The 12,598-nt window shown below is 39.1% G+C and overlaps 1 protein-coding gene and 1 pseudogene across 1 annotated transcript; one reads left to right on the forward strand and one right to left on the reverse strand.

The window, feature by feature from the left end:
• The first annotated feature begins 1,187 nt into the window (after positions 1 to 1,187).
• LOC118596393 (zinc finger protein 58-like) lies at positions 1,188 to 11,981 on the forward strand. The gene is made up of 4 exons (XM_036207268.1): positions 1,188 to 1,343; positions 6,347 to 6,473; positions 7,706 to 7,801; positions 9,593 to 11,981. The coding sequence occupies exons 1-4, from the start codon at positions 1,338 to 1,340 to the stop codon at positions 10,984 to 10,986; spliced, it is 1,623 nt and encodes a 540-aa protein (XP_036063161.1). The 5' UTR covers positions 1,188 to 1,337; the 3' UTR covers positions 10,987 to 11,981.
• Positions 6,893 to 7,382, reverse strand: LOC118596404 (annotated as a pseudogene).
• Positions 11,982 to 12,598: the final 617 nt, after the last annotated feature.

Below are 12,598 nucleotides of genomic sequence, written 5' to 3' on the forward strand. Positions count from 1 at the left end.
TAATAATAACATTCAAGGATTAGCAAATTGCATTACATTGTTAAATGAACTGTTTAAGTACAATATCCTGAATAAAATTAGAAAAATATATGTACAGCATTTTTAACAATATCAATCTCAATATATATAATTTGTATACAATATTTAAAAATCCAATTCAATATAAAGTATATAAAACTAGTAATTGTCATTTAAAAGTAGATTCACTAGTTATTAAAACTCATGCTTAAACAATGCAAGAAGAATAAAAGAAACAGGAAAGAGGACATGAGTACCTTACAGAAATGAAAACAAACAAACAAAACAACAACAACAAACCAATAAGAGCCTACTGTCTCCACTCAGAAATAGCTTCCTTGTGAAATACTACCCATCATGTGAACTTTTCCTTTGTATAGAGGTTTGCACTTTGCTCTAAGGCATGATGAGTACAGGAATAAACATTCCTGAGAAAAGAGAAGAGGTCTCATTACTCCATGGTGCCAATCTACTTTCTGTATTCCAATAAGCAAACTTAATATTCTCCTAATTGTATTTCTGATACATGACTTTCAAAATTCGGCCACACAGGAGCAATTCCAAGATCAGAGAAGATGGTAGTCAGACATTGCTTTGGGCTGCCAGCTCCTAAATAACAACATAGAGACTTACTATTAATTACGAAAGCTCAGCCGTAGCTTAGGCTTGTCCCACTAGCTCTTATAACTTAAATTAACCCATTTCTGTTAACTCCATTTTGCCTTGTGGCTTTTTACCTTTCTTTCATACTGTATGTCCAACTCCCTCCATGTCTTATCGGCCTCCCCTGCACCTTTAATTATCTCAACTTACTTCCTCCCTCTGCCCAGGCTGCTTTGGATGTGTGATCCTTTCATCTTACACCACATGAAAGGCGAGGACACCAAGGTTGATTTGGAAAATCACCTTCAAGTGATAGCCCTCCCACTTTAGCCCCTTGCTTATTTTAAAGTACAATTACGTGAATGCCACCTTTTCCTGAGGGTAATAGGATTTTATAATTTGTAGACGACGGTTTGATCAGATATGCCAAACTTTCCTGCCAAAGTCTCAAGTGACGTTCAAACACGTCCCGTTTCCAATAGGAGTTCAAAAGCACCCACTGCCTGCACTTGGTGCAGACAGGGCTTACGTCTATTCATCCTCCTCGGCAGACAGCAGGGAGAACACAGACTTCTGGGAAATGTAGTCGTGTTCACCGTGACGTCACAAGCAGTCGCTCTGCGATCCGCACTTCCGCATCCCGTCTGCAGACGTTTGTCTTCCCCTAAGTTCGGTCGTGTAGGGTCCTGCTCTTCGTTCTCGATCGGATCTCTGACATGGAGGTTGGTCCAGGGTGCAGCGCAGCCCGAGGGACTGTGCGGGGTGGGTGGGTCGGCTTGGAGGGAGCGGACCTGGGTGGGACCAGAGGCGGGGAGAAGTCGACTAGGAGATGCTATGCAGACAGACCTAGGCTGGGCCACTGAGCCTGGATGCAGGTCTGGGGTGGGAAGAGCAGTATGGGGGGTGGAGCTGTGAGTGAAAGCTTTGTTAGGACGCGGCTGCCGGAGTCCAGAGGACGCTTCTCGGGTGGGAGAGCTAGCTTTGTAGCCCAGAGTGTGGAACGGTGCAAAGTCCGGTATTGCCCCTCAGGGTTGTCCAGCTCACTGCCTGCGCCTGAGGTGTTACCCTAGGAGCCCCCTTCAGCTTGTCTGGGGAAACTGCTCTCCCTAGCTGACCCACTCTCACTTGGCTGTTAGATTTCTCAGGACTTCTACAAGTTGGAGATCTGGCCCCTCCTGTACTTTATGGCCGGCCCGCTACTCTTGGTTTGAGTTGATAGAAGTTTCCAGGAACAGGGTTCTGTTAAGGAGATTAGTGTATGGGATGTTAGGCCCATTTTCTTTGGAATAAATTGTTAGATTTCTGGACTGTTGTTTTGAAGGGGAATCCTTCGTGGCCACATCTGTAATCAGGATCCTCAGACTTAATACTCCTATGTAGAGACAGTATAATGTCTTAAAGGAGGTTTGAGCTTTGCATCATTAAAGCAATTATTGATCCTATATTGCAGACTGAAAAACACTAGAAAATAATACCTCATCCAGTTATGTCAGAGATTGTATGGTGTCAGAGGTTTGAATTCCTTTTGAGAAACAAGTGATGAGTTGATGGGAGGGTAGAGGTGGCCTAGTGACTTCAGGGAATGGACTTGAGTGTCCCTGGGGATGAGAAGTGGCCCTGCATATCTAACAGAGTCTTTACATTGCTCTCTGATTATGAGCTTTTCTTCTATCTCAGGGTACACTGCAGTGTCTAAACTCCCTACAGCAACTCTCACTGTCCCTGAAAGTGGCATCTAGGCTCCCCGATGCTCCCCTAACAGTCTTCTGGAGACATTTGCCCAAGTATTTATACAGTATCAGAAAGATTGAAAGGTGAATTTGAAGAGCTGTTGTTCATCCAGGATTCTTTGATTTGTACATAGAAGACTCCCCAACTTATTTTTTGTATAGATTCATAGTTCACAACACTTTAATCAAACCAAGTGCTTATGTGGCATTAAAGGCTATTCATAAGAAACATGGGCTTTTAACTCATCTTCAATACTAATATTCCTGTTGACTCTGAAACTGTAAATACAATACAGACACTTCCTAGTTAACATCACTAGCCGACAGGACAAGAATAGCATTGTGTTTTACATTATTTCAAATGGGAAGAGTACACTGCCCTGTGCATCAAAACTGGTTTCCTACAAAGTAGGGATGATGCAGCAGTATGCTCTCATATAACTAAAGACCCTTCAGGTATGTATATTTTAAACATACCTGTAAATGAAAACAAAAACAAACAAACAAACAAAAAACCCTGAAGCCTGCTCTTGGTGCATTTTTATCATCTTTGCATTGTGAAAAGAAGAGGTAATTAAGAGTTTAAGGTTATCCTCCATATCATAAATTATTCAAGACCAACTTAGACTAAACTTACATTCTGTATCAAAAAAAAAGATTTTTTAAAATGTAGTTTATGGGTGTACTAACTACTTATGGCTTCTTTTACTTAACTTAGCACCAATGAACTGACAGAAATGTCTAATTGACACTGACTTTCAGAATGTATACTTGAGAAGGTCTATTGGCTATATTCGACATGTAATTTAAAATGCTCCCACAAAACATGTCAAAGGCATTCATTTTGGTGATTAGATAATTGTTTGCATTTACTGTGCAAGGGAGGATTCTATTCTTTTCCTTGCTAATATTCCTCCATATTTGCAGGGAATGTTCATATCCTTGATTATTAATTTGTAGTAGTTTCTGTCAGGACCTCATGATGTTTTCTTCTGGTCTTCCCTGAGTTGTTTCCGTTTGTGCTTCTTACACATTTAGTCTGATATTTAGATCCTTTCCCATTTCTCTCTTCAGTTCTCGACTGATGCAGCCCTTAGTGGTTTACATTCTTCTCTCTTTCTCTTTAACTTGGATGCCTGCCACTGTCTTTACACACCACAAGTTCAGCTGTGTATGGAATGCTTCTTTACATTTAGCCTGAACAGAACTCCAGTTCTAAATGTGGATATAACAACCACATCCTTCTCCGTCCTTCACATGAGTTATTGTCACATCCAGCCGGGACACCAAAACTGCTAATGTGAAATTTCTTCCTCTAATATCTCATGCTATCCATTCCTGTCCCTGTCTTTACAGACTCTTTTTTTTTTTTTTTTTGAGCTGAGGATCGAACCCAGGGCCTTGTGCTTGCTAGGCAAGCGCTCTATCACTGAGCTAAATCCCCAGCCCTATTTTTATTCTTAGTATTTTTGTGAGTGACTGAGGTAAAGGGAAAGAATTGCTTTTATTTATTTATTTTTAAGCAAACTCAAGTAGTAACCTTATTATGATAAGCATGCCATTCTTGGAAAATGCTGAAGTGAAGTTGTGCTGGGTGATAATATTCAGTTACTGGTGATCTCTCTGACATATTTCAGAGGCCATGGAGAGAAGCAATAGAAGTTACTTAGAAAGATGTAAATAGGAATCAGTCACAAAGAACAAGAATGAGAAGTATAGGTTTTCTTCATTTTCTCCATTTCAGTTGTTCTCTGGAACAATCTTTGTACACTATGAATATGTATTACTCTCACTGCTAATAAAAAGCTGACAGGAAGAGGTTGAGCGGGAGAACTGGGAGAATCCTGGGAAGAGGAAGGGTGGAGTCAGAGAGTTGCTGGCAAACTCAGAGAAGCAAGATGAGAATGCCGTACTAAGAAAAAGTACCAAGTCACATAGCTAAACATAGATAAGAATTGAGTTTCGGTGTAAATGTTAGCTAGTAACAAGCCTGAGCTATCGGGTGAACAGTTATAATTCATATTTAGCCTCTGATTCAGTTATTTGGGACCGGATAGTTGGGACAGAAAACATCCAGTTACACAGTTGTAAATATTTCTGTCAATGAGTCCCTCCATATTTGTTTACAAATGCAGTGGTATATTATGAGTTGAGCAGTTATGTGTGTTTGTCTAGCAGACTCTTTCAAAGACTGTATTTAATTGTTCATTTTGAGTATAGTAAATAAGAATCATGTGGATGAGAGTGTGAGTCCTAACTGTTTATAGGATGGACTGCACCTAATATTTCATTAGGAACATGCAGTAATAGTGTTCTGAGTACTTTAAAAATCAGTCATACTGAGACATCTGTCATATAGAATGCAGCATTTGTCATTGATACTAGAAGTAGTTTAAATGAATTTACAGTCTGTGTTTCTAATAAAGATATGACATTTGGTCTATCGTGTCTTTTTCAGGGTTCCAATTCTACACTCTTAGTCATTATTGCAAAACGTGTTGACTAAATACAAAAATTTATGATTTCTCTGTCACACACTTCTGTGGGTCAGGCTCAGGAGGAAGAGAGGCCTGAGGAGACACAGATGAATGAACGCTCTGGTGAATTTAGATAGGAAGAAGAAGCTTATAGAATTGTGGCTCAGAGTGGTGGCTATAAATAACCCAAATATATTGTATATTTCAGATGCTTGGAAAGCAAGATTTTGTACATTATAAACAGAAAAAAAGTGTTTGACCAGATAGATGAGCATATGAAACTGGTATGAAGACTTATGCAAAGTACCCCTGTAACAATTATTACAAAATTAAAATGAACATTTCTCATATTTTTTATATTTAGTCATAGGAAAAGTGTTATCACTGCTCTCATAGATCATTTTAAGAATTCTATGTGTTAAAAAAAAAAAAAACTAAAGTGTAGAAAGTATTAAAATAAGAGAAAATAGCAAGTAGCATCACAAATTATAATTCTTGCTGTAGGATTACAGCAAATGCACAAATAGCTCTCTGAAAAAGGAAAACAAACAAAAAGGAAAATGGAGGCGAGAAAAGTTAAAGTGTTGTCCAGCGTATTTTAAATCTTTAAACAATGTTATTACTACACTTAGTAATTTGTAATTTTTTGAAATACTTGTGATTCCACTTTGTCTGTGATTTCATCCTACTGTTCTGCTTTATGGCTTCTCCAGCTCATGTCTTGGTGTGCTGGCATTAGCATCACTCTGTACATATCTTTACCTGAGCTTCTACATCAGAATCCTACATTTCCTTTGCATTTCACATTCATGATTGTGCATATTAAAGGTTGATAAGTACCTTCTCCCTTACCAAGACTTTCTTCTGAGAGAAATGTTTATATGTGTTATAAGTCAAATATCCATATGAGATAATGGGATCTCTGCATTCTCTTTGCTTGAAGATGGATTAAGCGTGACCCTTGTGAGACCAAGGATGAGATCATATGACCATATCAGAAGTGTCTTAGGAATGTTACTTGTAGGCAGAGTTTCTCTGTGATCAGCAGTTGCTCCCAAATAACCAGACTGAGACTTATTATTAATGATAAATGCTAGGCCGGTAGCTTAGGCTTGTCGCCAGCCTGCTCTTACAACTTAAATTCACCCATTTCTATTAATCTGTGTGCTGCCCCAAGACTTGTTTGCCTCATCTATGAACTTCCCATGTTGCTTCTTCCAGGTTTGGCTTGAGACTCCCAAGACTCCTCCCTTCTTCTTACCAGAAGTCCTGCCCCCAAAATCCTGCCTAGCTATCGGCCATTCAGCTTTTTAGTAAACCAATCCAAGTGATAATTCTTCACAGTGTACAAACAGATTTTTCCACAGCAGTTACTTATCTGTGTCTGAAGAACTTCTAGCTTTTCTCTTATCCTGAGCAAAATTTAGAATTGTATTCACAAACACAAGATGCTGCTGTTTATGTAATTATTATGGTTTTAATTTAATATGTATAATTAATTATTTGCTTTTATTTCAGGAAATGCTGTCATTTAGGGATGTGGCCATTGATTTCTCTGCAGAGGAGTGGGAATGCCTGGACCTTGCTCAGTGGAATTTGTATAGGGATGTGATGTTGGAGAATTACAGCAACCTTGTGTTCTTGGGTGAGGATTACATCCATAAGTGAACTCTTATTCCCACCCCCCAAACATGTAACTTTCACCCTTTGTTGAACATGCCATGGGAATTTGTGCCTTCCAGCAGTAACTTTTGTATACCTGTTTCTATGGGAAAATTAGGGAGATTGCTGATATTCTAAGAAATATTTTATTGTATTTCTTCTTGTGTTTTTAATGTGGCCTTTTGATTGTTTTTGCTTTTGTTTGTTTTTGTTTTAACTGAAACAGCTGACAGTTTTATTTTCACATTTCACAATATCAGTGAGGTCTGCACTTTTTGCCCCACTTCTCTCTGTTCAGAATGGGAGCCTTCCTGTCGTGCAGCTGGGAAACACTCAGGCTCAGCACCGTCATCTCCTGGTGAAACAGAACAAGTACAAAACTGAGAAAGAGCCTTTCTGCTCTTATCTGTCTGGCCGAGTCATGCCAGGCTGAGTGGACGCCATCATAGGTCGAGCAGGAGGTCTCATCATTGGAGGCCCAGGCATCATGGGCATGTGGCCTCCCAAGGGTGGCCTCATTCCAGGAGCAGGTCCCACGGGCATCATCCCAGGAGGAGGACCCATCATTGGCATCATGAGAGGGCCTCCCATGTGGAGTGCAGGCATCATGCCAGGGCAAGGAGGACCCGGGAGTCTGGGGGGAGGTGGGATCATGGCCCCTGCAGGAGGAGGAGCAGAGAATGGAGCTGGAGGTGTCTTTCCTTGCTGAAATGCAGCCATTATTTTGTCAGTCAGGCGCTGGGCCCGCTCTTCCATCCATTTCTGGTAGTAGTCTTTCACATTCTCTGTGTTTCCGACCACTGCAGTGTGTCTTTCTCACAGATGGAGAATCATGGGTCAGATACGTATCACAGTAGTCACAATAAAACTTAGGCATGTTGCTCTGCAGGCCGTTGGCTACCCAGTTCCGCGCCGCCAGAAAATGACCGTTTTTGTTTTTTAATACGTTTCCTTCATTCTGGTTGTAATTCTATAAACTCGGTAGTATGAGGCATGGAGCACACGTTAAAGCTTTCATATTTACTTTGTAAATGAAATTAAGGATCTTCAGATTATAAATTATTTCTTACATATTCTATATGTGTTTCTCAGGAAACATTTAGTAAACTAATTTCCTACAATTCTTTAGTCTTTTCTTGTAAGTTTAATACTGGAATAGGATGCTCATTCCCAGTAGAAAACACTAACAATGATATTTCCCTTCCCCCACAACAGGTCTTGCTTCCTGTAAGCCATACCTGGTCACATTTCTGGAACAAAGACAAGGGCCTTCAGATGTGAAAAGACAAGCGGCAGCTGCCGTGCACCCAGGTGTGTAGGAATGAGGGGGAGAGTGGACAGAGTCGGGGGTCAGAGATCCAACAGAAAGCCAGGCTGTGTCTTGAGCATTGAGACAGCGTGTTCTGGTAGAGTCATTTTTTAAGGATCTCCTTCTCTGTCTTTTGCTGTCACAGAAGGACATCTGCCAGATGTCTGGTGGTTTAAGTCTCTAAGCTTTGTTCTTCCCCTCCAGTGAGCTCTACTTATATTTACAGTGAGTCAGAGTTTTTAATTTTGCTGAGTTTATATTGTAACTGACTTTTCACTGTTCTTTACCCCTCTGAAAATTCCCACACGTTTCCAAAGACCTGTAAGTGCAGTGACTTTAAACATGGATTTGTTCCCTGTCTTGTGCATCTTGTTAGTTACAAATTTCACATGAAGCTATGAATGATTATGCTGTATTCTAGTGATTTTTTTTTTGTTATGACATACGCTACGTCATTTAAAATGCATTCCCTTTGTGGGTATAACATCCTAAATAAAAACCACACCTAGAAGCATATTTTTGATGACCAGAATTTTGTGGACTCACTAACCTTTTTCTTATTTTGTAGTTTTATTTTCTGTGTTACTATTTTGTACTTTAAGTTCCTTAAATTATTTCTTCACATGCAACTAATATATTTCTGTGAGTTAAATGTCCAATGCTAAGCAATTCAGGACAATATAAATTTTTTTTTTTTTTATAAATATATGAGCATTAGTTCTGTGAACATCAGGACTGTATATTTCCACTTTAGGTAAATATGAGTCCCATGTTTTTATGTCCTGATATTATGTTATTCAATTGTTTTAGCTCATGAATGAGTACAGATAGGCTAGCTTTGTGGTTTACTCATTGATGGTAATGTTGCCTTTATCAAGAGTCTGTCATTTATACACAAACTTCGAAGTTTTTTGTAAGTCTGTATTGTTAGGAATTTATTTTCTTTTTATGAAAAGTTAACATAAAATACTGTTTTCGACTCTTGACATCTATTATTTCACAGTATTATAGGTGGTTAACTTGTTAGGAAACAAATCTTTTCAAACATCCAAAACTAAAACTCTATTCTTAAGATAAAAACTGTGTGTTTATACATTCATTTAATTTAAGACAATCAAAATTAATATCTAGGTATTCAAGTTTGGCTACTGTAGTTGACTGAGAATGTCTCCCCATGGACTCCTGTCTCTGCATCCTTGGTCCCTAGCCTTGCTGGATGTGGTACATAACTGGGAGTTATGTTAGAATCCTCCCTCTACTGCTAGCTTGTTCTTCTGCTTCATGGTTTGGGCACAGTATGAGCCACAGCTTCTCCTCTGGCTACCCTGCCTGCTATTTGCTTTCATATGGTCCTCCATGATACACTCATATTGTTCTGTAAATTTGCCTTGGTCATGGTATTTTTTACAACAACAGAAGAGTGCCCAGTATAGATAATATACTTTTTGTGTCTGATCAAACAATTTGTCTAGTGGGCTTATGTCTCTTAGCATAATGCCCTTAAGAAGTCTTTATTATTTCTGATGGTACAATTTCCTTAGCCATTTAACTTGGATAATGGCTTCAATATTTTCTATATTATTTTTTGTCTTCATCTTTCAATAGAAGTTTATATTGTTTCCATCTACATTGTTTTCTGAATTTCACTACAGTGAATATAGGTATGGAAATGTAGTTTCTCATTTGTCTATAAAATTATAAGTATGAGTAACAATGTCCATATTAAAGATAAGCACTATAAATATAAGGACTGTTGCTCAGATTTTATTCATATCTCAACTTTTACTCACTAGGGGGAACACCATATAAATGTCAAGAATTTGACAAGGCCTTTGATTGGAACTCACTCCTTATTCAACACCAGAGAATTCATCCTGTGGAGAAACCCTACAAGTGTGAAGAATGTGGGAAGGTCTTTAGTGTTCACTCAGCACTTTCTATACACCAGAGAATTCATACAGGAGAGAAACCCTACAAGTGTGAGGAATGTGGCAAAGCCTTCAGTACTCGGTCAGCACTTTATATACACAAGAAAATTCATTCTGGAGAAAAACCTTACAAGTGTGAGGAATGTGCAAAAGCATTTTATTTCCCTTCATTGCTTAAGCAACATCAAAGAACTCATTCTGCAGAGAATCTCTGCAAGTGTGAAGAATGTGGCAAAGCCTTTTATTTACCCTCATTCCTTAAGCAACATCAAAGAATTCATTCTGCAGAGAATCCTTACAGGTGTGAAGAATGTGGTAAAGCCTTTTCCTACCCCTCAACCCTAAAGCAACATCAAAGAATTCATTCTGGAGAGAAACCATACCGTTGTGAAGAATGTGGGAAAGCATTCCGTAGATCTACATACTTTCACCAACACCAAAGAATTCATACTGGAGAGAAACCCTACCAGTGTGAAGAATGTGGGAAAACGTTTTACTATCGTTCAAACCTGAAGGGGCATCAAATTATCCATTCTGGAGTGAAACCCTACAAGTGTGAAGTATGTGGCAGCATGTTTAGAACTAGCTCAGACCTTTCTAAGCACCAGAGAATTCATGCTGAGGTGAAACTCTACAGCTGTGAGGAATGTGGAAAAGCCTTTTCTACTCATTCATACCTCATTCGACACAAATTGGGCCATTCTAGAGAGAAACCATACAAATGTGATGAATGTGGCAAAACATTTTGTTATCCTTCAATCCTTAAGGAACATCAAAGAATTCATTCTGGAGTGAAACCATACAGTTGTGAAATATGTGGCAGTATGTTTAGAACTCGCTCAGAACTTTCTAAACACCAAAGAATTCATGCTGAAGTGAAACTCTATAATTGTGAGGAATGTGGAAAAGCCTTTTCTACTCACTCATACCTTATGAGGCACAGACTTGGTCATTCTGGAGAGAAACCCTACAAATGTGAAGAATGTGGGAAATCATATAGCTACCCTTCACTCCTTAAGGAACATCAAAGAATTCATTCTCAAAATCCCTACAAGTGTGAAGTGTGTGGGAAGGTCTTTTGTACTCGCTCAGGACGTTCTAAACACCAGAGAATTCATAGTGGAGAGAAACCCTACAAGTGTGAAGAATGTGGAAAAGCCTTTTCTACTCATTCATACCTTACTCTACACAAATTACTCCATAATGAAGAGAAACCTTACAAATGGGAAGAATGTGGCGAAGTATTTTATACTTGCTGAAGACTTAGCTAACATCAGTAAATTCACACAGGAGAGAAACCCCACAAATGTAAATAATGTGTCAAAACTTTACTGTACTTCAGGCTTTGAACAACACCAAAAAACTCATTCTGAAGAGAAACCTTACCTTTATTAATCTTTAAGTCTTTATTAAACATGAGGTACTTCCCACTGTAGAGAAACCTTTCAGATATGAAGAATGTGGCAAAATGTTTTACTGTACTTCAAACTTTAAGAAACATCAAAGGGCTCATGCTCAAGAGAATCCCTTCACGTGTGAAGTATGTGTGACAAGGTATTGTGTGGTACCTTGAACTTTGTCTAAGAGGGTATTTATTCTGGAGAGAAACTTTACAAATGTAAAGAATTTGGAAAAACCTTTTTAACTCATTCATCCCTGATTCTGGCAGAGTTTGGGGTGTTTGTTTTGGGGGTTGTGGTCAGACCTGTTGATTATGGTAAGAACCATCGATTTTGAACTAGGATCCCGGATGGTGAAAAAGGAGAAAATGAACTGAGAACAACCATTCATCTGTCTTCCTTTGCTTCCTGACTGTTGAGACCTGAGCAGCTGCCTCAGCTACGGCTGCCCGTTCTCACCGTGATTCACGGTGTCGTGGTTTGAATGAGACATGTACCCTGTAGTCTTAGGCATTTGAACATTTGTCCCCTGAGTTGGTGGCCCTATTTGGGGAGGTTTAGGAATAGGTCACTGGAGGTGAACTTTGAGAATAAAAGCTCCCTCTGTATCCACTTTGTTCTCTGCTTCCTGCTTGCCATTGAGGATGGGAATGCTCAGCTTCCTGCTTCAGCCACCTTGCAGCTTGCTGCCATCCCCTCCCTCTGTCCTGGACTTTGATCCCTTCTGTACCATAAAGTCAAGTCAAGTCATTCCTCTATAAGTTGCCTTGGTCATGGTGTTTAATCACAACAGAAAAGTAACTAAGAAAAACATTGCCTGTGTACAATGAGCAATATTAAACTGTTTCTCCTGACATTACTCATGTGAGAGTCTTTTATTGCAGCAAGAGAAAAAAATAATGCTGCAAGCCAAAGAAAAGTGAGAGCTTATTATTTAATGCTGTACACCACTCTCTTATTATTTAATGCTGTACACTACTCTCTTATTATTTAATGCTGTACACCACTCTCTTATTATTTAATGCTGTACACCACTCTCTTATTATTTAATGCTTACACCACTCTCTTATTATTTAATGCTGTACACCACTCTCTCTTGCTCCTGTTTCCCTATTTCCTTTTTGTCCCAGTCTGACAATTACCCTCATTACACACACTGCACAGATGATTTAACAGTAAAAATTTACTTACGATGATATTTTTCTACAGATTTTGATAGCACATGTGGTATTCATGTTGATGCAAATGTGGTATTAGTATTTATAATACTTTTTTGCATTTTTTGTTTTAATTTTTGTATTTTGAGACAGGGTTTCTCTTTGTAGTCCTGGCTGTCCTAAAATTCACTCTCTAGACCAGGCTGGCCCCTAACTCTCGGATATCCGCCTGCCTCTGCCTCCCAAGTGCTGAGATTATAGACTGCCATCACTGCCTGCCACTTTTTTGGATTTTTAATATTCAGTTATTTTCT

This window comes from Onychomys torridus, chromosome 15 (genome assembly GCF_903995425.1).
Source record: "Onychomys torridus chromosome 15, mOncTor1.1, whole genome shotgun sequence".
Classification (NCBI taxonomy): domain Eukaryota; kingdom Metazoa; phylum Chordata; class Mammalia; order Rodentia; family Cricetidae; genus Onychomys; species Onychomys torridus.